At 44.1% G+C, this 27,364-nt stretch overlaps 1 protein-coding gene across 22 annotated transcripts in view; it reads right to left on the reverse strand.

Annotated features, from left to right (window-relative positions):
- LOC110531925 (adhesion G protein-coupled receptor B3) overlaps positions 1 to 27,364 on the reverse strand; it is a 351,790-nt gene that overhangs the window by 97,047 nt on the left and 227,379 nt on the right. For 10 of the 22 annotated variants that reach the window (XM_090217638.1, XM_090217634.1, XM_090217631.1 and 7 more), the window contains 3 exons: positions 6,047 to 6,173; positions 3,058 to 3,161; positions 920 to 1,040 (listed from right to left, as the gene is read on the reverse strand). In XM_090217638.1, coding sequence (XP_090073764.1) covers positions 920 to 1,040; positions 3,058 to 3,161; positions 6,047 to 6,173 — 352 coding nt within the window. Of the gene's footprint in view, positions 1 to 919; positions 1,041 to 3,057; positions 3,162 to 6,046; positions 6,521 to 6,566; positions 6,977 to 27,364 lie in introns of those variants that run through there. The other 12 variants (XM_090217639.1, XM_090217632.1, XM_090217627.1 and 9 more) reach the window with 4 other exon arrangements.

Raw genomic sequence — 27,364 nt, forward strand, 5'->3', positions numbered from 1 at the left:
TAGAGTGGTTAAACAGTGGGTATCAGTAGAGTGGTTAAACAACAGTGAGTATCAGTAGAGTGGTTAAACAACAGTGAGTATCAGTAGAGTGGTTAAACAACAGTGAGTATCAGTAGAGTGGTTAAACAGTGGGTATCAGTAGAGTGGTTAAACAGTGAGTATCAGTAGAGTGGTTAAACAACAGTGAGTATCAGTAGAGTGGTTAAACAACAGTGAGTATCAGTAGAGTGGTTAAACAACAGTTAGTATCAGTAGAGTGGGTAAACAGTGAGTATCAGTAGAGTGGTTAAACAACAGTGAGTATCAGTAGAGTGGGTAAACAGTGAGTATCAGTAGAGTGGTTAAACAACAGTGAGTATCAGTAGAGTGGTTAAACAAGTTAGTATCAGTAGAGTGGTTAAACAGTGAGTATCAGTAGAGTGGTTAAACAACAGTTAGTATCAGTAGAGTGGGTAAACAGTGAGTATCAGTAGAGTGGTTAAACAACAGTGAGTATCAGTAGAGTGGTTAAACAACAGTGAGTATCAGTAGAGTGGTTAAACAACAGTGAGTATCAGTAGAGTGGTTAAACAACAGTGAGTATCAGTAGAGTGGTTAAACAACAGTGAGTATCAGTAGAGTGGTTAAACAACAGTGAGTATCAGTAGAGTGGTTAAACAACAGTGAGTATCAGTAGAGGGGTTAAACAGCTACTGTGGTCGAGTAAAGTTTGCCAACAACACTCCCCTTGCCAACAAAATAAATAGACATGTAATGTACCACAGTGTGTCTATTGTTGATTAAAGCATGTTAAAGAGCATGAATTGCCTGTATGTACAGGTATGTCTCTTCCAATACAACATATAAACACGACCTGCATTGTGAGTCGTGTGTTTGAGTAAAGCAGTTAAAGTGCATGCAGTACAACATGGAATCTTACCGCATTGTGTGTCTGTGTCTGTCCAACCAGGATGAGGAGGTTGGAGGAGATGATTGACAGACAGAAGTTGATTAGGATGATGGACCGCTCAGACCGGATATATCTGGAATAACGGGAAGTACTGGATCAACAAATGAAAAATGACAATCAACATTCCTCCATTAATACCAGGCCATTACTACTATGCCATTACTACCAGGCCATTACTACTAGGCCATTACTACTATGCCATTACTACCAGGCCATTACTACCAGGCCATTACTACTATGCCATTACTACCAGGCAGCTACTACCAGGCCATTACTACCAGGCCACTACTACTAGGCCACTACTACTAGGCCATTACTACTAGGCCATTACTACTAGGCCATTACTACTAGGCCATTACTACTAGGTCACTACTACTAGGCCACTACTACTAGGCCATTACTACTAGACCACTACTACTAGGCCATTACTACTAGGCCATTCCTACCAGGCCACTACTACTAGGCAGCTACTACCAGGCCATTACTACCAGGCCATTACTACCAGGCCACTACTACTAGGCCATTACTACTAGGCCATTAATACTAGGCCACTACTACTAGGCCAATGCTACTAGGCCATTACTACCAGGCAACTACTACCAGGCCATTACTACCAGGCCACTACTAACCAGGCCATTACTACTAGGCCATTACTACTAGGGCACTACTACTAGGCCATTACTACTAGGCCATTACTACTAGGCCACAACTACCAGGCCATTACTACTAGGCGACTACTACTAGGCCACAACTACCAGGCCATTACTACTAGGCCACAACTACCAGGCCATTACTACTAGGCCATTACTACTAAGCCACTACTACTAGGCCACTACTACTAGGACATTACTACTAGGCCATTACTACTAAGCCTAAACAAAGGGATATTTGGCACCAATTTGGTGACCAAGTCATGTGATAGTGTAGGATACTCACACGGATATGAAATCCACAAAATACACAAAACAATGTTACGTATGTTTGTTATGTCTGTATATTAAGGATATTTTATGAATCATACAGGTTTACTATTAAAAGCTGGTTATTGCTGTATTATCATTCCCTGTTATGGCCATCCGTACGGCCAGTTAGCATATTGCATAGACATACAAATCAAATCAAATCAAATGATATTTGTCACATGTGCCGAATACAACAGGTGTAGACCTTACCGTGAAATGCTTACTTACAAGCCCTTAAATTCGAAAAATAAGAGTTAAGAAAAATATTTACTAAATAAAAAATAAAGGGGCAACAATAAAATAACAATAGCGAGGCTATATACTACATGACCAGAAGTATGTGGACAAACCACTTCTGTATGGACTTCGCTTTGTGCACGGGCCTTCCCCAAACTGTTGCCACAAAGTTGGAAGCATAGAATCATCCAGAATGTAATTTTATGCTGTAGTGTTAAGATTTCCCTTCACTGGGACTAAGGGACTGAGGCCGAACCATGAAAAACAGCCCCAGACCATTATTCCTCCTCCGCCAAACTTTACAGTTGGCACTATGCATTGTGGCAGGAAACATACTCCTAGCATCCGCCAAACCCAGATGTGTCCATCAGACTGCCAGATGGTGAAGCGTGATTCATCACTCAAGAGAAAGCATTTCCACTGCTCCAGATTTTTACGTGCCACGTGCTTCAGCACTCATCAGTCCCATTCTTTGAGATTGTGTGGCCTACCACTTTGCGACTGAGCTGTTGTTGCTCCTAGACATTTCCACTTCACAATAACAGCACTTACAGTTGACTGGGGCAGCTCTAGCACGAACTGACTTGGAAAAGTGGCATCCTATGCCGGTGCCACTTTTCAAGTCACTGAGTTCTTCAGTAAGGCCAATCTACTGCCAATGTGTGTCTATGGAGATTGCATGGCTGTGTGCTAGCCATCTAGTCTAGCACACAGCCATGCTTATACACTTGTCAGCAACGGGTGTGGCTGAACTAGCCGAATCCACTAATTTGAAGGGGGAGTCCACATTCTTTTGTATATATAGTGTACATCAATTCATATATTCATATGAATATATATTCATATATTCATATTCACCATGTCAACATGGTTTTACAGTGTATACATCACTGGTTGTATTGTACTCACCTCCATAGAATAGCATAGACCACTAGCAACAGGATCAAGGCGAGACAGGACAGACCACAACCAATGATCAAAGTCACAGAGGGGACCGCTGAGTACTCCATGGTCTGTAGGAGACAGAGACAGAAGGAAGTAGATATTACACCTGCTTTGTGTTGGTGCTACAGCTTCAGACACACTAATCAAAACACTTTTTATAGCTGCTTTGGGTTGGTGTTAAAATATCAGCCACAGGGCCTCCAGAGTTGCGCAGCGGTCTAAGGCACTGCACCGTATTGCATCGGGTTCGATCTCAGGATGTGTCACTGTGTCAGTGGCCGGGAAACCCATGAGGCGGCGCACAATTGGCCCAGCGTCGTCCGGGTTAGGGGAGGGTTTGGCCGGCCGGGATTTCCTTGTCCCATCACAATCTAGTGACTCCTTGTGGCAGGCCGGGCACCTGCAAGATGACAGCTGGACAGTGTTTTCTCCGACACATTGGTGCGGCTGGCTTCCGGGTTAAGCGAGCAGTGTGTCAAGAAGCAGTGCACCTTGGCAGGGTTATGTTTTTTCGGAGGATGCATGGCGCTCGACCTTTGCCTCTCATGAGTCCGTAGGGGAGATGCAGCGACGGGACAAGACTAACTACCAATTGGATATCATGATAAAGGGGTAAAAGTACTTAAAAAAATTACAAAATGATCAGCCACTGACTGGAAAATAGACCAATCAGTTGATGTTATTAAATCTTAAACCACGAATAGAACTGTAAAACAAACCAATCAAAACATCACAACAAGTCGGCCATTTTGAGATGTTCTGTATTGAATGGTTTCACCAACACCAATACAAACCGAATTGGGGAGAGGAGGGGAGCCAGTGTGTGTGTGTGCATGTGCGCGTGTGTGTGTGTGCTTTGCAGTCTTTCTTCATCCTGAGTTTGATAGCATTGGTGATTAATGTCATCTAAAAAATCTGTTGCTTTCTTAACTAACCATTCATCTCAAGATCGTGATTGCAGTGTCTACTCTACGTCTCGAAATAAAATAAAATCCCTAATAAAACGACCCATTCCCCATACATCTCTACTCTACAGTGTAATCATATTTCCCTGTATTAATCAGATATTCATGAATATTGAATCAAGAGAGGAAAAAGAGGGTCCCTATTAAGAAAAGAGACCATTTTCACTGATTGACATTGAGGCTGGTCTAAAAAAGACATCAGAGGCTATGTGACAGAATTACATAGAGACTCCACAGAATAGAGCATAGAATTACCACTGGTGTAAAGTACTGAAGTAAAACTACTTGAAGGTACTATTTAAGTCGTTTTTGGGGGTATCTGTACTTTACTATTTATTTATTTTTTGACAACTTTTACTTTTACTTCACTACATTCCTAAAGAAATAATGTACTTTTTATTCCATACATTTTCCCTGACACCCAAAGGTACTAGTTACATTTTGAATGCTTAGCAGGACAGGAGCATGGTCCAATCCACGTACTTATCAAGAGAACAGCCCTGGTCATCCCTACTGCCTCTGATCTGGCAGACTCACTAAACAGAGAACATCCCTGGTCATCCCTACTGCCTCTGATCTGGAAGACTCACTAAACACAAATGCTTTGTTTGTCAATTTTATCTGCATGTTGTACCCCTGGCTATCTGTAAATTTAAAAACCTAGAAAACTGTGCCATCTGGTTTCCTTAATATTAGCAATTTGAAATGATTTATACTTTTACTTTTACTTTTGATACTTAAGTATATTTAAAACCAAATACTTTTAGACTTTTCCTCAAGTAGTATTTGACTAGGTGTCTTTCACTTTTACTTGAGTAATTCTATATTAAGGTATCTTTTACTCAAGTATGGCAATTGGGTACTTTTCCCACCACTGAGAATTACACACACACTCCATAGAATAGTGCTTAGAATTACATACAGAAGTAATTTATAAGATTGCATTGAGTAGGATTCTCTCCTAATGTAATAAAGCTGACAATCTACCAAAATCTACTGTTACTGCCTCTTAATTAACACCTTTCCCAGGATTCCACTTGATATAAGTTGTGTCCCAAATGACACCCCATTCCCTATTTAGTGACCTACTTTTGACCAGGGCCCATAGGGCTGTGGTCAAAAGTTGTGCACTAAATAGGGAATAGGGTGCCATTTGGGATGCCGCCATAGTTTATCAGCCCCCCCAGCCCTCTCCCACAGACCACCAGTCATTGTGACATGGGCAGGGCAAGGCACTGATCAGAGTTATTAACCTGGTGCACTGCTGCTAGAGAGGAACACAATGCTATCATTCCCACAGATCACACTTTTCTCTACTCCAGTCACAACATTTGAGTAATGGTGGAACTGCTGAGCAACAGATATGATTTCACACGTGACAGTCAGTCGTGAGGGCCCGATCCCTCATCCTTTTTTATTTTCCTCTTATAACATAATGTTACAAATCACTGGCACTGTTAACTGTCACACAAATGAGTAACAAACAGAAATGTAAGACTAGCTATTATTTGAAATAAAAAATCTGAATATGACATTAGACCTAGATCTAATTAGACCTAGTTCATTATGTGACGCTAATCTTTTGTAAGATAACATGACACTTCTCATCTATACATGTAATATTTGAATATGAATTGATGAGCAGAGCCAATACACAACCTGTAGGCTATAGCCAGTCAACAACATGCACTGGCCTGTGTAACCACACACACAGACACACACACACACACACACACACACACCAAAGCCAGTCAAGCTCACCAATGCAGAGCATTTTCAAAATCATCTAGACAGCACATCCAGACTGAGATTCATCAAAAGAGACTCACCTTCACCTATAGGCTACACTAACTAAGATAAAGACCCCTGATTATGGCGAAACAAACACATCGATTGAAATTCCAACCAAAGCAAAGCAATGAATCCCATTCTAGCACCCTCCTCTGCATTAATCCATAAATGAATAGAACAAAAATCCCACTACTTACTATTTCTCTTGGTTGCTGTGCCAAAATGGCGAAGGTAGATACACGATCACATAAGCATTTTGTATGGGATGCATCGGTTAGTACGGTTTTACATCCTTTAGTCGACCAGGTTCCCCAAGAATCGTTCCTGCAAGAAGAAGAGGTGCGATCGTTTCATTAATTCCAGCGCTCTCTCACTTTCACAAGGATTGGACAAATCTGAACGAATGAAACCTTTAACAGTGTAACATTGAATCTATTTAAACTAATAACGGAAATCTCAATGCGAATAGGGAAGTGGTATCAACACGCAATTTCGCCAGGCTACAAAAAAGCATTTAGCTCGACCGGGAGAAGAAAAAAAAGGTTGAGAGAGGGAGAGAGAGGGAGAGAAAGGAGGGGACGAAGGGAGCTGTCCAAACGTGGGTGGTTCTGATTGATTAAATTCCTCTATAGGCTGTTAAACGCAACAATTGCTTTCAAAAACCTTAGGCTACATATCAATTTTTCTGCGTTTTTCTAGAGAAACTATCATCTTTACCGCTATGTCTTTAGGCGAGAGCCTATTGAACGCGTCTGGGTTATCTTCCGGAACGATTTTGTTGTTCTCTTTTCTTCCGTTCTCAATGCTTAGACTATTATTATTACTAGGCTACTGACGCTTTCTTTTTCGGTTGATCTGTTTTCCTCAACTATTTTAATTAGCGGGTTTTTTATGCTTCCTACGTGAACATTTCACCCTGGAAACCGTGGACAGCCGGAGATTGATACTCCGCTTCTCTATGCTGCTGCAACAGCGGCTGGGGGAGGTTGGCTCACAGGTTACAAAATAGGGATATATTTTCCTAGGATTGATATTTTCCTAGGATGATATCTGTTGCGCTCTTTCTCATTTGTTCAAGGCATGTAAAACATTTCCGAGCGCAAGCATTGGTATTGTTCAACGTAGGCAAAACCGTTCAGGAAAAAGGATTGCATAACCAATGGTACTCCACCCCACGGAAACGGCGCGGATGGTAGCTGCCCGTTTTGCCGTTCTCCCCCTCCTCATAGCAGGTAAAATGATAGAGAGGAGAGGAAAGGAAAGCACGTTTCGTCTATTTACTGCCAGTAGCCTAAATCTCCCTCTCACTTCGAACCTTCACAAAGAATGTCAGGACAAAAACTCGCACATAAGTCCTTAAGATAGTGTCCCATGTGAAATACATTTCTGTTTGGTATTATTTTCTGAAAAATAAAAAACACCTAGATGTGTGCAGTCTTTTTATAAACATCCTTTAATGTATAGGCTGAAAAGTAAATTATTCACCCAGCAACAACTATTTAATGAGAAAGGAACAGGGCAAGTAAATTAAATCACTCACTTCATCCCCTCACACACGCACACGCACACACGCACGCACACACACACGCGCGCGCACACACACACACACACACACACACACGCACGCACACACATACACACACGCACGCGCGCGCACACACACACACACACGCACACACACACACACACACACCAGGGCAGTGGACGCAGACCTTTGAGGGGGCAGGTGTTCAAAATGAAAAATATACTTTCTTAATTAATATTCATAACTCGAAATTCATAATTTACTAACTGTCTCTATAACATTGGCCTGTTTACAGCACATCTTCAGTTATTGTAAGCAAGTTAATGCCAGTGATTCCTAGTAGTAGGTTACTAACTAATCTCGTCCATCTGCCAGCTCTCTTGCTGTCAAACAAACAATTCGAGCCTGGAGACGACTAGCTACTAACTAGAGACAGATGAGTGAAATATGGAAAAGAGTGGCTATTAGCTGATCATAGCAAATTATGATGTAAATCTACTGGTTAGCTAGCTAGCTAGTAAGCTATGCTGTCAATTCTTTTTTTTCATGATTTAAGTTTGTTCTGCTGGCGACATCTCCATCTTACTAACAAACACTCGAATTGCCCCCTTTTCTGTCCATAACAGAGAGAGACAAAAGTAGCCTACCAGTATTCAAACTCACCGCCTGTAACCAGCACAGCGCACTACACGCACAAGTCAGAGATGAGTGCGAGCTTGAGGGCGGGGGACGGGTATTCACAATGAAGACATAAAGGATGCACTCAACAGGTTGTCAAGTCATCTCTATGGAGGATAGGCCTACTCATAACTGAGTAAAGAACCGTTAGTGTTTTAATTTAAACTGATTCAGTAATGTTTTAATGTGACCTGATTCAGTTAATGTTTTAATGTAAACTGATTCAGTTAGTGTTTTAATGTAAACTGATTCAGTTAATGTTTTAATGTAAACTGATTCAGTAATGTTTTAATGTGACCTGATTCAGTTAATGTTTTAATGTAAACTGATTCAGTTAGTGTTTTAATGTAAACTGATTCAGATAATGTTTTAATGTAAACTGATTCAGTTAATGTTTTAATGTAAACTGATTCAGTTAGTGTTTTAATTTAAACTGATTCAGTTAATGTTTTAATGTAAACTGATTCAGTTAATGTTTTAATGTAAACTGATTCAGTTAGTGTTTTAATTTAAACTGATTCAGTTAATGTTTTAATGTAAACTGATTCAGTTAGTGTTTTAATGTAAACTGATTCAGTTAGTGTTTTAATTTAAACTGATTCAGTTAATGTTTTAATGTAAACTGATTCAGTTAATGTTTTAATGTAAATTGATTCAGTTAATGTTTTAATGTAAACTGATTCAGTTAGTGTTTTAATTTAAACTGATTCAGTTAATGTTTTAATGTAAACTGATTCAGTTAATGTTTTAATGTAAACTGATTCAGTTAATGTTTTAATGTAAATTGATTCAGTTAGTGTTTTAATTTAAACTGATTCAGTTAGTGTTTTAATGTAAACTGATTCAGTTAGTGTAGGAGAGTGGGAGCAGATTCATCTGCATAATATGGCCAACAGTATGCAAATAGCTGTGCACTGACCCACACATTATTGTGATACCGTCAAACCATCATTATTTTACTAATATAATTCATTCAGATGTTATGGCTCTGCTGTCCCTTATAGATCAACCAGTCAGATGGGGAAAAATTACACAAGGTCATCATGAATGTAAGTCCTTGCTGACACCAAGGTTGTCCATAACTCTTTCTCAAATGACTCCTAACATGACCCAGGGTAACACTAGTCATGACTGTAAGGGGTAGAAGACGCCTCCCAAATGACTCCTAACATGACCCAGGGTAACACTAGTCATGACTGTAAGGGGTAGAAGACGCCTCCCAAATCACTCCTAACATGACCCAGGGTAACACTAGTCATGACTGTAAGGGGTAGAAGACGCCTCCCAAATGACTCCTAACATGACCCAGGGTAACACTAGTCATGACTGTAAGGGGTAGAAGACGTCTCCCAAATGACTCCTAACATGACCCAGGGTAACACTAGTCATGACTGTAAGGGGTAGAAGACGTCTCCCAAATGGCTCCTAACATGACCCAGGGTAACACTAGTCATGACTGTAAGGGGTAGAAGACGTCTCTCAAATGACTCCTAACATGACCCAGGGTAACACTAGTCATGACTGTAAGGGGTAGAAGACGTCTCCCAAATGACTCCTAACATGACCCAGGGTAACACTAGTCATGACTGTAAGGGGTAGAAGACGTCTCCCAAATGACTCCTAACATGACCCAGGGTAACACTAGTCATGACTGTAAGAGGTAGAAGACGTCTCCCAAATGGCATCCTATTCCCTATGTGCACTATATAGGTAATAGGGTGGCATTTAGGACGAAGTCGTGTACTCAGACACTGAAGGGGTGTAGAGAAATGTACTTTGGGTACCACTTTACTTTAATCTATAATGCTTTATAACTTGTTACAGGCCTGTTGTTATAAGCCTGTATGATGTCTTGCAAGGCTTATAACATGTAAAATAACATGCCATTTCCACGTTTTACATGTATGTATAGGGGATTGTATAGGAGGTATTCATGTACCCTGAATAATGGAATTGCATCATACAAGAGTACAACTCTCATTTGAATGTGAGTCAATTACAGCTGTGAATGAATCAAAGACGGCCCACATAAACATTTTTGAAAATGTCTGTGCCCCAGTTTGATCCCCCTTGAAATTCATACACTACTGAATGTTCTCATCTAATACTGTATGAGAACGTTATTCAAGCTGATATCTTTCTGCTCCACATCCTGGAAGTCCTACTAGTCTGTCAACAATCACTAACCAAGACACAGGACACAGTCACAAACCGTTGTAGTTCACTACTTTTCACCAGGGTGACCATAGGGCTGTGGTCAAAAGTAGTGCACTATATAGGGACCAGGGTGCCATTTGGGATACAGTCAAAGAGATATCAAATCCTTTTAATCGGGTATTTAGCAGTAACATTGCACAAGGTCTCCTCACTTAAGGTAGCTAACACAGGAGTACATTTGAGATGGCTGACACTGTCATCACGCTTTACAGCTTCCACTTATGGCCCAAATGAGAGAAATTGGCTAAGTGTGTCCAAAGTCATTTGTCCTGTACTTAACATCCAGGAGACACAACTCTGCTGGTGCTAATTATATTTGGCTAGTCCAATGATATTTTGACATGTAATTAGTCTTTCCGCTCACCTCAAAACATGAGTCTGAGGTGAGAGAGAAGAGGAGGAGGAGGAGGAGAGGAGGAGGAGGAGGAGGAGGAGAGAGGAGGAGGAGGAGGAGGAGGAGGAGAGAGGAGGAAGAGGAGAGAGGAGGAGGAGGAGAGAGGAGACGAAATGGAGGAAGAAGAGGAGGAGGAGGAGAGGAGGAGGAGAGAGGAGGAGGAGGAGGAGGAGAGAGGAGGAGGAGGAGGAGGAGAGAGGAGAGAGGAGGAAGAGGAGAGAGGAGGAGGAGGAGAGAGGAGGAAGAGGAGAGAGGAGGAGAGAGGAGGAGGAGGAGAGAGGAGGAAGAGAGAGGAGGAGAGAGGAGGAGGAGGAGAGAGGAGGAGGAGGAGAGAGGAGGAGGAGGAGGAGGAGGAGAGAGGAGGAGAGAGGAGGAGGAGGAGAGAGGAGGAGGAGGAGCGAGGAGGAGAGAGGAGGTGGAGGAGAGAGGAGGAAGAGGAGAGAGGAGGAGAGAGGAGGAGGAGAGAGGAGGAGGAGGAGAGAGGATGAGGAGAGAGGCGGAGAGGAGGAGGAGAGAGGAGGAGAGGAGGATGAGAGAGGAGGAGGAGAAGAGAGGAGGAGGAGAGAGGAGGAGGAGGAGGAGAGAGGAGGAGGAGGAGAGAGGAGGAGGAGAGAGGCGGAGAGGAGGAGGAGGAGAGAGGAGGAGGAGGAGGAGAGGAGGAGGAGAGAGGAGAGGAGGAGGAGGAGGAGGAGGAGGAGAGATGAGAGGAAATGGAGGAAGAAGAGGAGCAGCAGGAGGAGGAGGAAGAGGAGAGAGGAGGAGGAGGAGAGAGGAGGAAGAGGAGAGAGGAGGAGGAGGAGAGAGGAGGAGGAGGAGAGAGGAGGAAGAGAGAGGAGGAGAGAGGAGGAGGAGGAGGAGGAGAGAGGAGGAGAGAGGAGGAGGAGGAGAGAGGAGGAGGAGGAGCGAGGAGGAGAGAGGAGGTGGAGGAGAGAGGAGGAAGAGGAGAGAGGAGGAGAGAGGAGGAGGAGAGGAGGAGGAGGAGAGAGGAGGAGGAGGAGAGAGGATGAGGAGCGAGGCGGAGAGGAGGAGGAGAGAGGAGGAGAGGAGGATGAGAGAGGAGGAGGAGGAGAGAGGAGGAGGAGAGAGGCGGAGAGGAGGAGGAGAGAGGAGGAGGAGGAGGAGAGAGGAGGAGGAGGAGAGAGGAGGAGGAGAGAGGCGTAGAGGAGGAGGAGGAGAGAGGAGGAGGAGGAGGAGAGGAGGAGGAGAGAGGAGAGGAGGAGGAGGAGGAGGAGAGAGGATGAGGAGAGAGGCGGAGAGGAGGAGGAGAGAGGAGGAGGAGGAGAGAGGAGGAGGAGAGAGGCGGAGAGGAGGAGGAGAGAGGAGGAGGAGGATGAGAGAGGAGGAGGAGGAGAGAGGAGGAGGAGAGAGGCGGAGAGGAGGAGGAGAGAGGAGGAGGAGGAGGAGAGAGGAGGAGGAGGAGAGAGGAGGAGGAGAGAGGCGTAGAGGAGGAGGAGGAGAGAGGAGGAGGAGGAGGAGAGGAGGAGGAGAGAGGAGAGGAGGAGGAGGAGGAGGAGGAGAGAGGAGAGGAAATGGAGGAAGAAGAGGAGCAGCAGGAGGAGGAGTTATGTTAGGGGTATATCACTTAGATAGGGGATGAGCAGTCTGCTTCTGTTTTCAGAGCCCATAGTAACCCTATACAGATGGCATGGGTACGTACAGTACATACCATTTAGCAGATAGGCCTAGAGTAAGTGACTATAATGCTTTATATTTCAATATTCACTATAACGCGTGACTGGTGAACGCTGCTGGGTGTGAATGTGGTGCAGGGGAATTAAGGGGGAAATGTAAGACAAGTTGCTGAGGTGGAAACCATAAAGTAGAAACTTTAGAGGGAGGAAACTCCACACCATTCAAGGGTTCTACGTTCACGTCTGTTAACTCTGATCACTGTGGCTGAGGTGAGAGCCTCAGCGGGAAGCGAGGACCTTAAGTGGAACTCCCATCTGATTCTGGCTTTCTATTCAGCGGGTCTTTCTTAATTTAATGAGCAGGTCCAAAGCCCAGCACTATACCTCAGATAACCCTTCATGGGTGGTAGACTGTAACAAGTTACACTATACCTCAGATAACCCTTCATGGGTGGTAGACTGTAACAAGTTACACTATATCTCAGCTAACCCGTTAAGGGTGATAGACTGTAACAAGTTACACTATATCTCAGCTAACAATACTTTACCCCAGGATACCCATTAGCGGTTGGTAACTATAGAAACAATGTGGATTAATTCACGTCAGGGGAATTTAGCGAAACAAAGTTGGGATCCTGAGGGGCGCAGGGTCTAAGGCACTGCATTGCAGTGCTAGAGGCATCACTACAGACCCGGGTTCTATCCCGGGTCTGAAAAGTGTCAGCCTATTTGCAACCCACCTCCTTGTTTCCATGTTGGTGTGTTGCACTTACATTCAGTCCAGTATGAATCACATGATTATGAAGGCATCCATGTATGAAAGCGTGTGTTTTTGTTTTAAATGTATGTAGTTCTGTCCCTCTGATGTTCTGGTCTATTCATGTTCTGTATTCTGTCATGTTTCCTGTTTTGTGTGGACCCCAGGAAGAGTAGCTGCTTCTTTAGCACTAGCTAATAGGGATCCTAATAAAATACTAAATACATAATAATGAACATAGTGGACATACAGATGTAGGATCTTAATTTAAACCAGTTTGCTAGAGGTTGAAAATATTCCTGCAGCAACAAGAAATGTGAATTATTATGTGGATTATAATTAATGAATATTTTCGTAAGGGAAAATCAAGTCTGACATTTCAAAGTGGAAATGACAAACCTTTTTAAACCTCAAACAGGGTCTGTATTAATAATGTCCATGTAATCAATGTAAACCCACACAGAACAGGGTCTGTATTAATAATGTCCATGTAATCAATGTAAACCCACACAGAACAGGGTCTGTGTTAATAATGTCCATGTAATCAATGTAAACCCACACAGAACAGGGTCTGTATTAATAATGTCCATGTAATCAATGTAAACCCACACAGAACAGGGTCTGTATTAATAATGTCCATGTAATCAATGTAAACCCACACAGAACAGGGTCTGTATTAATAATGTCCATGTAATCAATGTAAACCCACACAGAACAGGGTCTGTATTAATAATGTCCATGTAATCAATGTAAACCCACACAGAACAGGGTCTGTATTAATAATGTCCATGTAATCAATGTAAACCCACACAGAACAGGGTCTGTGTTAATAATGTCCATGTAATCAATGTAAACCCACACAGAACAGGGTCTGTGTTAATAATGTCCATGTAATCAATGTAAACCCACACAGAACAGGGTCTGTATTAATAATGTCCATGTAATCAATGTAAACCCACACAGAACAGGGTCTGTATTAATAATGTCCATGTAATCAATGTAAACCCACACAGAACAGGGTCTGTATTAATAATGTCCATGTAATCAATGTAAACCCACACAGAACAGGGTCTGTATTAATAATGTCCATGTAATCAATGTAAACCCACACAGAACAGGGTCTGTATTAATAATGTCCATGTAATCAATGTAAACCCACACAGAACAGGGTCTGTGTTAATAATGTCCATGTAATCAATGTAAACCCACACAGAACAGGGTCTGTGTTAATAATGTCCATGTAATCAATGTAAACCCACACAGAACAGGGTCTGTGTTAATAATGTCCATGTAATCAATGTAAACCTACACAGAACAGGGTCTGTGTTAATAATGTCCATGTAATCAATGTAAACCCACACAGAACAGGGTCTGTATTAATAATGTCCATGTAATCAATGTAAACCCACACAGAACAGGGTCTGTATTAATAATGTCCATGTAATCAATGTAAAACTTTGATCAGTACGTGTGTCCCAAATGGCACCTTGTTCCCTATATAGTTGCACTACTATACCACCTACAGTACACACTGTTCCCTATATAGTGCGCTACTATACCACCTACAGTACACACTGTTCCCTATATAGTGCCCTAATATACCACCTACTGTATATCATGGTGGTAGCAGTAGCATGTGTTCCATTGTAAACGTGATGCATCACAGTTTTGTCTGGAAATACTATTTGATAATTTGTTGATCTGCTGGAACTGTTTGGGGGTTACGATTTTGTGGAGTTCATGAACCCATAACGTACACAGATGTACAATGCAATGTTTTTGCACACATGTGTCATTCGGGGAAGACAGCATGACCTGCAAACTGTTGATTGCACCCACAGTTGTATTGTGCAATGTTTGGAGTCGGGGTGAATCAACAGTGGCTGGTATTTATCATCTGAATGTCTCTCTTACTGAGGGTGTCCATGACTGTCGTCATAGTGAGATGATGCCTTAGTGGATATCCTGCTATCCTATCCTGTCTGAATGTCTCTCTTACTGAGGGTGTCCATGACTGTCGTCATAGTGAGGTGATGCCTTAGTGGATATCCTGCTATCCTATCCTGTCTGAATGTCTCTCTTACTGAGGGTGTCCATGACTGTCGTCATAGTGAGGTGATGCCTTAGGGGATATCCTGCTATCCTATCCTGTCCTGTCATTTCATATCCTGTCCTTTCCCATCCTATACTTTGCTGTCCTGTCCTATCCTTTCCCGTCCTATCCTTTCCTGTTCTACCCTTTCCTGTCCTATCCTTTCCTGTCCTACCCTTTCCTGTCCTATCCTTTCCTGTCCTACCCTTTCCTGTCCTATCCTTTCCCGTCCTTTCCTTTCCTGTCCTACCATTTCCTGTCCTATCCTTTCCTGTCCTACCCTTTCCTGACCTATCCTTTCCTGTCCTACCCTTTCTTGTCCTATCCTTTCCCGTCCTTTCCTTTCCTGTCCTACCATTTCCTGTCCTATCCTTTCCTGTCCTACCCTTTCCTGTCCTATCCTTTCCTGTCCTATCCTTTCCTGTCCTATCCTTTCCTGTCCTACCCTTTCCTGTCCTATCCTTTCCCGTCCTTTCCTTTCCTGTCCTACCATTTCCTGTCCTATCCTTTCCTGTCCTACCCTTTCCTGACCTATCATTTCCTGTCCTACCCTTTCCTGTCCTATCCTTTCCCGTCCTTTCCTTTCCTGTCCTACCATTTCCTGTCCTATCCTTTCCTGTCCTACCCTTTCCTGTCCAATCCTTTCCTGTCCTACCATTTCCTTTCCTATCCTTTCCTGTCCTATCCTTTCTTGTCCTACCCTTTCCTGTCCTATCCTTTCCTGTCCTACCATTTCCTGTCCTATCCTTTCCTGTCCTACCCTTTCCTGTCCTATCCTTTCCTGTCCTATCCTTTCCTGTCCTACCCTTTCCTGTCCTATCCTTTCCTTTCCTGTCCTGTCCTGTCCTATCCTTTCCTGTCCTACCCTTTCCTGTCCTGTCCTATCCTTTCCTGTCCTACCCTTTCCTGTCCTGTCCTACCCTTTCCTGTCCTACCCTTTCCTGTCCTATCCTTTCCTTTCCTGTCCTGTCCTGTCCTATCCTTTCCTGTCCTACCCTTTCCTGTCCTGTCCTATCCTTTCCTGTCCTACCCTTTCCTGTCCTGTCCTACCCTTTCCTGTCCTATCCTTCCCTGTCCTGTCCTATCCTTTCCTGTCCTACCCTTTCCTGGCCATATCCTTTCCTGTCATGTCCTATCCTTTCCTTTCCTACCCTTTCTTGTCCTATCCTACCCTTTCCTGTCCTATCTTTGTTATTTTAGGTATTTTATGAGGGTGCCCTTAAGATGTTGCAAAAGCAGCACCTTCTCTTCGTGGGGTCCACACAAAACATGAATCATGACATAACACGGAACATTCATAGACAAGAACAGCTCAAGGACAGAACTACATCAATTTTAAAAAGACACAAGTAGCCTATGCTAGACAACCATTTTCAAGCATTGCCATAGATTTTCAAGCACCATTCAGCCAAAATTGTAACTCGGCCACTCAGGAACATTCACTATCTTCTTGGTAAGCAACTCCAGTGTAGATTTATTATTATTATTATTATTATTATTATCAAAAAAAGTTAAATCAAATCTAAATGTCCCTTTTTGAATTCAGGCTGTAACACAACAACATTTGGAAAAAGTCAAGGGCTGTGAATACTTGACTTTTTAATAGTGTTTCATTTCATTGGCCTAAGCTATTTTTAGTTGGAATTCAAGACCAGAATGATCTCAGTTTGTCAGTGTCAGAATAGCCACTCATTTTGTTGTACTTGTGTGGTGTAAAAAACAAAACAAAGACCTGGGCCTATGATTTCTTAATTCAGCCCCGTCTATGCAGTGGAGCAGAGAACAAACAGGACATGGAATAGCATCTCCCCCTTAGCAGGAGAAACCCGAGTCTAGCTTCCTTACTTATGTTAGTCAGCGTTAGTCTCTGTTTGGTAAATATCTTAGCTACAAAGACTTTAACATGCTTTAGACAGCATTGGTTGCCATGGTTTCAGTCCTGTGTTATGGGAGTTGTGATTTACCAATGTTACAGATGTAATCTCTTCAAGAGGATAGTATTCAGGAGGAAAATATTCAGGGGGAAAGTATTCAGGGGAAAGTATTCAGGAGGAAAATATTCAGGAGGAAAATATTCAGGGGAAAGTATTCAGGGGGAAAGTATTCAGGGGGAAAGTATTCAGGAGGAAAATATTCAGGAGGAAAATATTCAGGGGAAAGTATTCAGGGGGAAAGTATTCAGGGGGATAGTATTCAGGGGGAAAGTATTCAGGAGGAAAATATTCAGGAGGAAAATATTCAGGGGAAAGTATTCAGGGGAAAGTATTCAGGGGGATAGTATTCAGGGGGAAAATATTCAGGAGGAAAGTATTCAGGAGGAAAATATTCAGGGGGAAAGTATTCAGGGGGAAAGTATTCAGGAGGAAAATATTCAGGAGGAAAATATTCAGGGGAAAGTATTCAGGGGAAAGTATTCAGGGGGATAGTATTCAGGAGGAAAATATTCAGGGGGAAAGTATTCAGGGGGAAAGTATTCAGGAGGAAAATATTCAGGGGAAAGTATTCAGGGGGAAAGTATTCAGGGGGATAGTATTCAGGAGGAAAATATTCAGGGGGAAAGTATTCAGGGGGAAAGTATTCAGGAGGAAAATATTCAGGGGAAAGTATTCAGGGGGAAAATATTCAGGGGAAAGTATTCAGGGGGAAAGTATTCAGGGGGAAAGTATTCGCAGGGAAAGTATTCAGGGGGAAAGTATTCAGGGGGAAAGTATTCAGGAGGAAAATATTCAGGGGAAAGTATTCAGGAGGAAAATATTCAGGGGAAAGTATTCAGGAGGAAAATATTCAGGGGAAAGTATTCAGGAGGAAAATATTCAGGGGAAAGTATTCAGGAGGAAAATATTCAGGGGGAAAGTATTCAGGGGGAAAATATTTAGGGGAAAGTATTCAGGGGGAAAATATTCAGGGGAAAGTATTCAGGAGGAAAATATTCAGGGGGAAAGTATTCAGGGGGAAAATATTCAGGGGAAAGTATTCGGGGGGAAAGTATTCAGGAGGAAAGTATTCAGGGGGAAAATATTCAAGGGGAAAGTATTCAGGAGGAAAATATTCAAGGGGAAAGTATTCAGGAGGAAAATATTCAGGGGGAAAATATTCAAGGGGAAAGTATTCAGGAGGAAAATATTCAGGGGAGAAAGTATTCAGGAGGAAAATATTCAGGAGGAAAGTATTCAGGGGGAAAATATTCAGGGGGAAAGTATTCAGGAGGAAAATATTCAAGGGGAAAGTATTCAGGAGGAAAATATTCAAGGGGAAAGTATTCAGGAGGAAAATATTCAGGGGGAAAATATTCAAGGGGAAAGTATTCAGGAGGAAAATATTTAGGAGGAAAGTATTCAGGAGGAAAATATTCAGGGGGAAAGTATTCAGGGGGAAAGTATTCAGGAGGAAAATATTCAGGAGGAAAATATTCAGGGGGAAAATATTCAGGGGGAAAATATTCAAGGGGAAAGTATTCAGGAGGAAAATATTCAGGGGGAAAATATTCAAGGGGAAAGTATTCAGGAGGAAAATATTCAGGGGAGAAAGTATTCGGGGGGAAAGTATTCAGGAGGAAAATATTCGGGGGGAAAGTATTCAGGGGGAAAACTTATTGTAAAGACAAACTACTTATTTTTTGTTAGACTTTTTCTGTTTCCCCCTTTGCTTAATCATCATTTTTTTCTGATTATCCATGCCTGTTGTATTGACAACCCTTTACACAAAATGACGATAAATCATAATTTAGGCATATGCATGATCACGCATACCAGATGCAGAGGTCAGGATTGGGGGGGTACAATACATACACTCATGTATTCTAATTGTTTTCCTGCACAGATGAATGTTGGTTTCCTTTGCTGAGTACACATGTTAACCAACAAATTAATTGATTTACACATAAACCCTCAGACAAACAGATTACTGATGACAAGAATAAACAAAACACAAACAAATATATTAGATTGTTATGAATTATGTATGAGTTCTATTTTGCTTGGACAAGCTTGTTGCCAAGAAACCAAATTCTGTTTGTTAATTCCAGTTCTAATAACATCCTCCTCCAGCTGACTTCCCCCTGGTTCACAGTCGCTGTCCCTTCAACTCTTTCAGTAGAAATACTACTGGACCTGAATCTATTTCTAAAAACTCTAATTATTCTCAAGAGACCAGAGACTTGTGTGGCCCCTGATTCAATAGAAATGGAATTTGGTTGAACGTGCTTTAGTTTTCTTATCTGCCACTGAGTGGAGAAGAGAACCCGTTTCTCTCGCTGTAACTGATATTGCAGCAGAAGCACAGTGCAATTTTCACATTTTAGGGTTATTCAAATTAAAAAGCAGCCATATTCAATTTACAAACTGGGGCTGCGGACAATAACTGCTGCCATTTTGTACTGGAATTCCTGTAGAAAGTTATATATTATCACACAGGGATCATACAGTATGTCCCCTATGATAGATACTGTATTCCCCAGTGGTGCAACGTTGAAATGACCTCATTACGACATGATTAAAACCAGAACTGGTTGAACAATTGTTAAAATAACATCTTTGTGGTCAATTTTCCCTACCGGGAAGTAGATATATTGGCCGGCAGGGTAAATGTAGGCAAACAACCCTCAAGTGTCTGTTTATATGTACTTACATAGGCCTGTAGTGACAAGCATAATCATCCAACATCATTTTTTACTTCTGTTTTCTCCTGCATTGTGTTTCTATCTGACTGTTTACACCTCTGGGTAGTTCCAACTAATGTCCCTGTCACCCACCCTCACTGTGAGCATTGTTTGGTAAAGGGAGAGGGTGGTGGGGGGCTACACCTGGGCTGAGCCGTCCTATAGGTGTACCCCAGGGAGAGGGTGGTGGGGGTATACACCTGGGCTGAGCTGTCCTATAGGTGTGCCCCAGGGAGAGGGTGGTGGGGGTATACACCTGGGCTGAGCTGTCCTATAGGTGTACCCCAGGGAGAGGGTGGTGGGGGTATACACCTGGGCTGAGCTGTCCTATAGGTGTGCCCCAGGGAGAGGGTGGTGGGGGGCTACACCTGGGCTGAGCTGTCCTATAGGTGTGCCCCAGGGAGAGGGTGATAGGGGTATACACCTGGGCTGAGCTGTCCTATAGGTGTGCCCCAGGGAGAGGGAGAGGGAGAGGTTAATAGGGGCTACACCTGGGCTGAGCTGTCCTATAGGTGTGCCCCAGGGAGAGGGAGAGGGTGATAGGGGCTACACCTGGGCTGAGCTGTCCTATAGGTGTGCCCCAGGGAGAGGGTGGTGGGGGTATACACCTGGGCTGAGCTGTCCTATACGTGTGCCCCAGGGAGAGGGTGGTGGGGGGCTACACCTGGGCTGAGCTGTCCTATAGGTGTGCCCCAGGGAGAGGGTGATAGGGGTATACACCTGGGCTGAGCTGTCCTATAGGTGTGCCCCAAGGAGAGGGTGGTGGGGGGCTACACCTGGGCTGAGCTGTCCTATAGGTGTGCCCCAGGGAGAGGGTGGTGGGGGTATACACCTGGGCTGAGCTGTCCTATAGGTGTGCCCCAGGGAGAGGGTGGTGGGGGGCTACACCTGGGCTGAGCTCTCCTATAGGTGTGCCCCAGGGAGAGGGAGAGGGTGATAGGGGTATACACTTGGGCTGAGCTGTCCTATAGGTGTGCCCCAGGGAGAGGGAGAGGGAGAGGGTGATAGGGGTATACACCTGGGCTGAGCTGTCCTATAGGTGTGCCCCAGGGAGAGGGTGGTGGGGGTATACACCTGGGCTGAGCTGTCCTATAGGTGTGCCCCAGGGAGAGGGTGGTGGGGGTATACACCTGGGCTGAGCTGTCCTATAGGTGTGCCCCAGGGAGAGGGTGATGGGGGTATACACCTGGGCTGAGCTGTCCTATAGGTGTGCCCCAGGGAGAGGGATAGGGTGATAGGGGTATACACCTGGGCTGAGCTGTCCTATAGGTGTGCCCCAGGGAGAGGGAGAGGGTGATAGGGGCTACACCTGGGCTGAGCTGTCCTATAGGTGTGCCCCAAGAAGAGGGAGAGGGAGAGGGTGATAGGGGCTACACCTGGGCTGAGCTGTCCTATAGGTGTGCCCCAGGGAGACGGTGATAGGGGTATACACCTGGGCTGAGCTGTCCTATAGGTGTGCCCCAGGGAGAGGGTGATAGGGGTATACACCTGGGCTGAGCTGTCCTATAGGTGTGCCCCAAGGAGAGGGTGGTGGGGGGCTACACCTGGGCTGAGCTGTCCTATAGGTGTGCCCCAGGGAGAGGGAGAGGGTGATAGGGGTATACACCTGGGCTGAGCTGTCCTATAGGTGTGCCCCAGGGAGAGGGTGATAGGGGTATACACCTGGGCTGAGCTGTCCTATAGGTGTGCCCCAAGGAGAGGGTGGTGGGGGGCTACACCTGGGCTGAGCTGTCCTATAGGTGTACCCCAGGGAGAGGGAGAGGGTGATAGGGGTATACACCTGGGCTGAGCTGTCCTATAGGTGTGCCCCAGGGAGAGGGAGAGGGAGAGGTTGATAGGGGCTACACCTGGGCTGAGCTGTCCTATAGGTGTGCCCCAGGGAGAGGGAGAGGGTGATAGGGGCTACACCTGGGCTGAGCTGTCCTATAGGTGTGCTCCAGGGAGAGGGTGATGGGGGGCTACACCTGGGCTGAGCCGTCCTATAGGTGTGCCCCAGGGAGTGGGTGATAGGGGTATACACCTGGGCTGAGCTGTCATATAGGTGTGCCCCAAGGAGAGGGTGGTGGGGGGCTACACCTGGGCTGAGCTGTCCTATAGGTGTGCCCCAGGGAGAGGGAGAGGGTGATAGGGGTACACACCTGGGCTGAGCTGTCCTATAGGTGTGCCCCAGGGAGAGGGTGGTGGGGGGCTACACCTGGGCTGAGCTGTCCTAAAGGTGTGCCCCAGGGAGAGGGTGGTGGGGGGCTACACCTGGGCTGAGCTGTCCTATAGGTGTGCCCCAAGGAGAGGGTGGTGGGGGGCTACACCTGGGCTGAGCTGTCCTATAGGTGTGCCCCAGGGAGAGGGAGAGGGTGATAGGGGTATACACCTGGGCTGAGCTGTCCTATAGGTGTGCCCCAGGGAGAGGGAGAGGGAGAGGTTAATAGGGGCTACACCTGGGCTGAGCTGTCCTATAGGTGTGCCCCAGGGAGAGGGAGAGGGTGATAGGGGCTACACCTGGGCTGAGCTGTCCTATAGGTGTGCTCCAGGGAGAGGGTGGTGGGGGGCTACACCTGGGCTGAGCCGTCCTATAGGTGTGCCCCAGGGAGAGGGTGATAGGGGTATACACCTGGGCTGAGCCGTCCTATAGGTGTGCCCCAGGGAGAGGGTGATAGGGGTATACACCTGGGCTGAGCTGTCATATAGGTGTGCCCCAAGGAGAGGGTGGTGGGGGGCTACACCTGGGCTGAGCTGTCCTATAGGTGTGCCCCAGGGAGAGGGAGAGGGAGAGGGTGATAGGGGTACACACCTGGGCTGAGCTGTCCTATAGGTGTGCCCCAGGGAGAGGGTGGTGGGGGGCTACACCTGGGCTGAGCTGTCCTAAAGGTGTGCCCCAGGGAGAGGGTGGTGGGGGGCTACACCTGGGCTGAGCTGTCCTATAGGTATGCCCCAGGGAGAGGGAGAGGGAGAGGGTGATAGGGGTATACACCTGGGCTGAGCTGTCATATAGGTGTGCCCCAAGGAGAGGGTGGTGGGGGGCTACACCTGGGCTGAGCTGTCCTATAGGTGTGCGCCAGGGAGAGGGAGAGGGTGATAGGGGTATACACCTGGGCTGAGCTGTCCTATAAGTATGCCCCAGGGAGAGGGAGAGGGTGATAGGGGTATACACCTGGGCTGAGCTGTCTTGTAGGTGTGCCCCAGGGAGAGGGTGGTGGGGGTATACACCTGGGCTGAGCTGTCCTATAGGTATGCCCCAGGGAGAGGGAGAGGGTGATAGGGGTATACACCTGGGCTGAGCTGTCCTATAGGTGTGCCCCAGGGAGAGGGTGGTGGGGGGCTACACCTGGGCTGAGCTGTCCTATAGGTATGCCCCAGGGAGAGGGAGAGGGTGATAGGGGTATACACCTGGGCTGAGCTGTCCTATAGGTGTGCCCCAGGGAGAGGGTGGTGGGGGGCTACACCTGGGCTGAGCTGTCCTATAGGTGTGCCCCAGGGAGAGGGAGAGGGAGAGGGTGATAGGGGTATACACCTGGGCTGAGCTGTGGATAGAACACACAGGATAGAAGGATAGAACACACAGGATAGAAGGATAGAACACACAGGACAGAGGGATAGAACACACAGGATAGAAGGATAGAACACACAGGATAGAAGGATAGAACACATCGTATAGAAGGATAGAACACACACCATAGAAGGATATAACACAAAGGATAGAAGGATAGAACACACACCATAGAAGGATAGAACACAAAGGATAGAAGGATATAACACACACCATAGAAGGATAGAACACAAAGGATAGAAGGATAGAACATACAGGATAGAAGGATAGAACACAAAGGATAGAAGGATAGAACACACACCATAGAAGGATAGAACACAAAGGATAGAAGGATAGAACACACAGTATAGAAGGATAGAACACAAAGGATAGAAGGATAGAACACACACCATAGAAGGATAGAACACAAAGGATAGAAGGATAGAACACACAGGATAGAAGGATAGAACACACAGGATAGAAGGATAGAACACACACCATAGAAGGATAGAACACACAGCACAGAGGGATAGAACACAAAGGATAGAAATATAGAACACACAGGATAGAAGGATAGAACACACACCATAGAAGGATAGAACACACAGTATAGAAGGAAATAATGAGTCATGAAGAACAATGTTTCTGAAATCTGGGAGGGATTCTGTTTCTGTTTCAATCAATGAATTTTAGGAACAATTGAAATGTTTCAGAAACAGATGAAGGGAACTGTGTATGGGATATATAGTTGAAATTATTTGTTGACATTCTTCAATTTAAAGGTTGTACAGATGTAGGATCTTAATATGGTCACTCGTTTGTTACTGAGCATTTTCCTATACAGCAGGAAATGCAACTTGTAGTGTTTTTGAGTTTAAGAAGGCTTCTAAAGTTTGTTATTTCATTCTTGCTTTCCCTTCACGATAATAGTATCAACCCCTCATGAATTATAATCCACATAATTATTAACATTTACTGTTGCTGCAGCATTATTTTTCTTGCTGTTGCAAACTGGATCAAATTAAGGTCCTACATCTGTATGCTATCTAGTCCTTTCAGAGGAGGATTAAGAAACCAGAATAATAAAGCATGTTAAATTAAATAGAGATAAGATTTGAGTCTAATGTATATAATGATGGTATATTATCTGACGCACAATGTGTAAGGAACAAAGAACGCAAGGAACAAATAACGATGGCATTGAAACCAGCTTCTATCAAATCACGGAGTTCCTTGATATTCCAACGGCACAAAGGATCTTTCATTTGATTTACCCTTATCAGTGTGCCATTACGGCTGTAATACAACGGCTGTAATACAACACAGAGGACAAGAGATGCATTCAAAACCTACATTCAATTTCCTCTGGACTTCGCCGCTTATTGTCTCATACAATTGCAGAATAATACCTGCCTGTAGCTTAATGAAATACAGGAACTCTGTATGTGAGATAATAGGTGTCTGTAGCTTAATGAAATACAGGAACCCTGTATGTGAGATAATAGGTGTCTGTAGCTTAATGAAATACAGGAACCCTGTATGTGAGATAATAGGTGAAATACAGGAACCCTGTATGTGAGATAATAGGTGTCTGTAGCTTAATGAAATACAGGAACCCTGTATGTGAGATAATAGGTGTCTGTAGCTTAATGAAATACAGGAACCCTGTATGTGAGATAATAGGTGTCTGTAGCTTAATGAAATACAGAAACCCTGTATGTGAGATAATAGGTGAAATACAGGAACCCTGTAAGTGAGATAAGAGGTGCCTGTAGCTTAATGAAATACAGGAACCCTGTATGTGAGATAAGAGGTGTCTGTAGCTTAATGAAATACAGGAACCCTGTATGTGAGATAATAGGTGTCTGTAGCTTAATGAAATACAGGAACCCTGTATGTGAGATAATAGGTGTCTGTAGCTTAATGAAATACAGGAACCCTGTATGTGAGATAAGAGGTGTCTGTAGCTTAATGAAATACAGGAACCCTGTATGTGAGATAATAGGTGTCTGTAGCTTAATGAAATACAGGAACCCTGTATGTGAGATAAGAGGTGTCTGTAGCTTAATGAAATACAGGAACCCTGTATGTGAGATAATAGGTGCCTGTAGCTTAATGAAATACAGGAACCCTGTATGTGAGATAATAGGTGAAATACAGGAACCCTGTATGTGAGATAATAGGTGTCTGTAGCTTAATGAAATACAGGAACCCTGTATGTGAGATAATAGGTGAAATACAGGAACCCTGTATGTGAGATAATAGGTGTCTGTAGCTTAATGAAATACAGGAACCCTGTATGTGAGATACTAGGTGTCTGTAGCTTAATGAAATACAGGAACCCTGTATGTGAGATACTAGGTGTCTGTAGCTTAATGAAATACAGGAACCCTGTATGTGAGATAATAGGTGAAATACAGGAACCCTGTATGTGAGATAATAGGTGTCTGTAGCTTAATGAAATACAGGAACCCTGTATGTGAGATAATAGGTGTCTGTAGCTTAATGAAATACAGGAACCCTGTATGTGAGATAATAGGTGTCTGTAGCTTAATGAAATACAGAAACCCTGTATGTGAGATAATAGGTGAAATACAGGAACCCTGTAAGTGAGATAAGAGGTGCCTGTAGCTTAATGAAATACAGGAACCCTGTATGTGAGATAATAGGTGTCTGTAGCTTAATGAAATACAGGAATCCTGTATGTGAGATAATAGGTGTCTGTAGCTTAATGAAATACAGGAACCCTGTATGTGAGATAATAGGTGTCTGTAGCTTAATGAAATACAGGAACCCTGTATGTGAGATAATAGGTGAAATACAGGAACCCTGTATGTGAGATAATAGGTGTCTGTAGCTTAATGAAATACAGGAACCCTGTATGTGAGATAATAGGTGAAATACAGGAACCCTGTATGTGAGACAATAGGTGAAATACAGGAACCCTGTATGTGAGATAATAGGTGTCTGTAGCTTAATGAAATACAGGAACCCTGTAAGTGAGATAATAGGTGAAATACAGGAACCCTGTATGTGAGATAATAGGTGAAATACAGGAACCCTGTATGTGAGATAATAGGTGTCTGTAGCTTAATGAAATACAGGAACCCTGTATGTGAGATAATAGGTGAAATACAGGAACCCTGTATGTGAGATAATAGGTGAAATACAGGAACCCTGTATGTGAGATAATAGGTGAAATACAGGAACTCTGTATGTGAGATAATAGGTGAAATACAGGAACCCTGTATGTGAGATAATAGGTGTCTGTAGCTTAATGAAATACAGGAACCCTGTATGTGAGATAATAGGTGAAATACAGGAACCCTGTATGTGAGATAATAGGTGTCTGTAGCTTAATGAAATACAGGAACCCTGTATGTGAGATAATAGGTGTCTGTAGCTTAATGAAATACAGGAACCCTGTATGTGAGATAATAGGTGAAATACAGGAACCCTGTATGTGAGATAATAGGTGAAATACAGGAACCCTGTATGTGAGATAATAGGTGAAATACAGGAACCCTGTATGTGAGATAATAGGTGAAATACAGGAACCCTGTATGTGAGATAATAGGTGTCTGTAGCTTAATGAAATACAGGAACCCTGTATGTGAGATAATAGGTGAAATACAGGAACCCTGTATGTGAGATAATAGGTGTCTGTAGCTTAATGAAATACAGGAACCCTGTATGTGAGATAATAGGTGTCTGTAGCTTAATGAAATACAGGAACCCTGTATGTGAGATAATAGGTGTCTGTAGCTTAATGAAATACAGGAACCCTGTATGTGAGATAATAGGTGAAATACAGGAACCCTGTATGTGAGATAATAGGTGTCTGTAGCTTAATGAAATACAGGAACCCTGTATGTGAGATAATAGGTGTCTGTAGCTTAATGAAATACAGGAACCCTGTATGTGAGATAATAGGTGTCTGTAGCTTAATGAAATACAGGAACCCTGTATGTGAGATAATAGGTGTCTGTAGCTTAATGAAATACAGGAACCCTGTATGTGAGATAATAGGTGAAATACAGG

The sequence above is a fragment of the Oncorhynchus mykiss genome, chromosome 23 (assembly GCF_057628025.1).
Source record: "Oncorhynchus mykiss isolate SJ-2025 chromosome 23, ASM5762802v1, whole genome shotgun sequence".
NCBI lineage: Eukaryota > Metazoa > Chordata > Actinopteri > Salmoniformes > Salmonidae > Oncorhynchus > Oncorhynchus mykiss.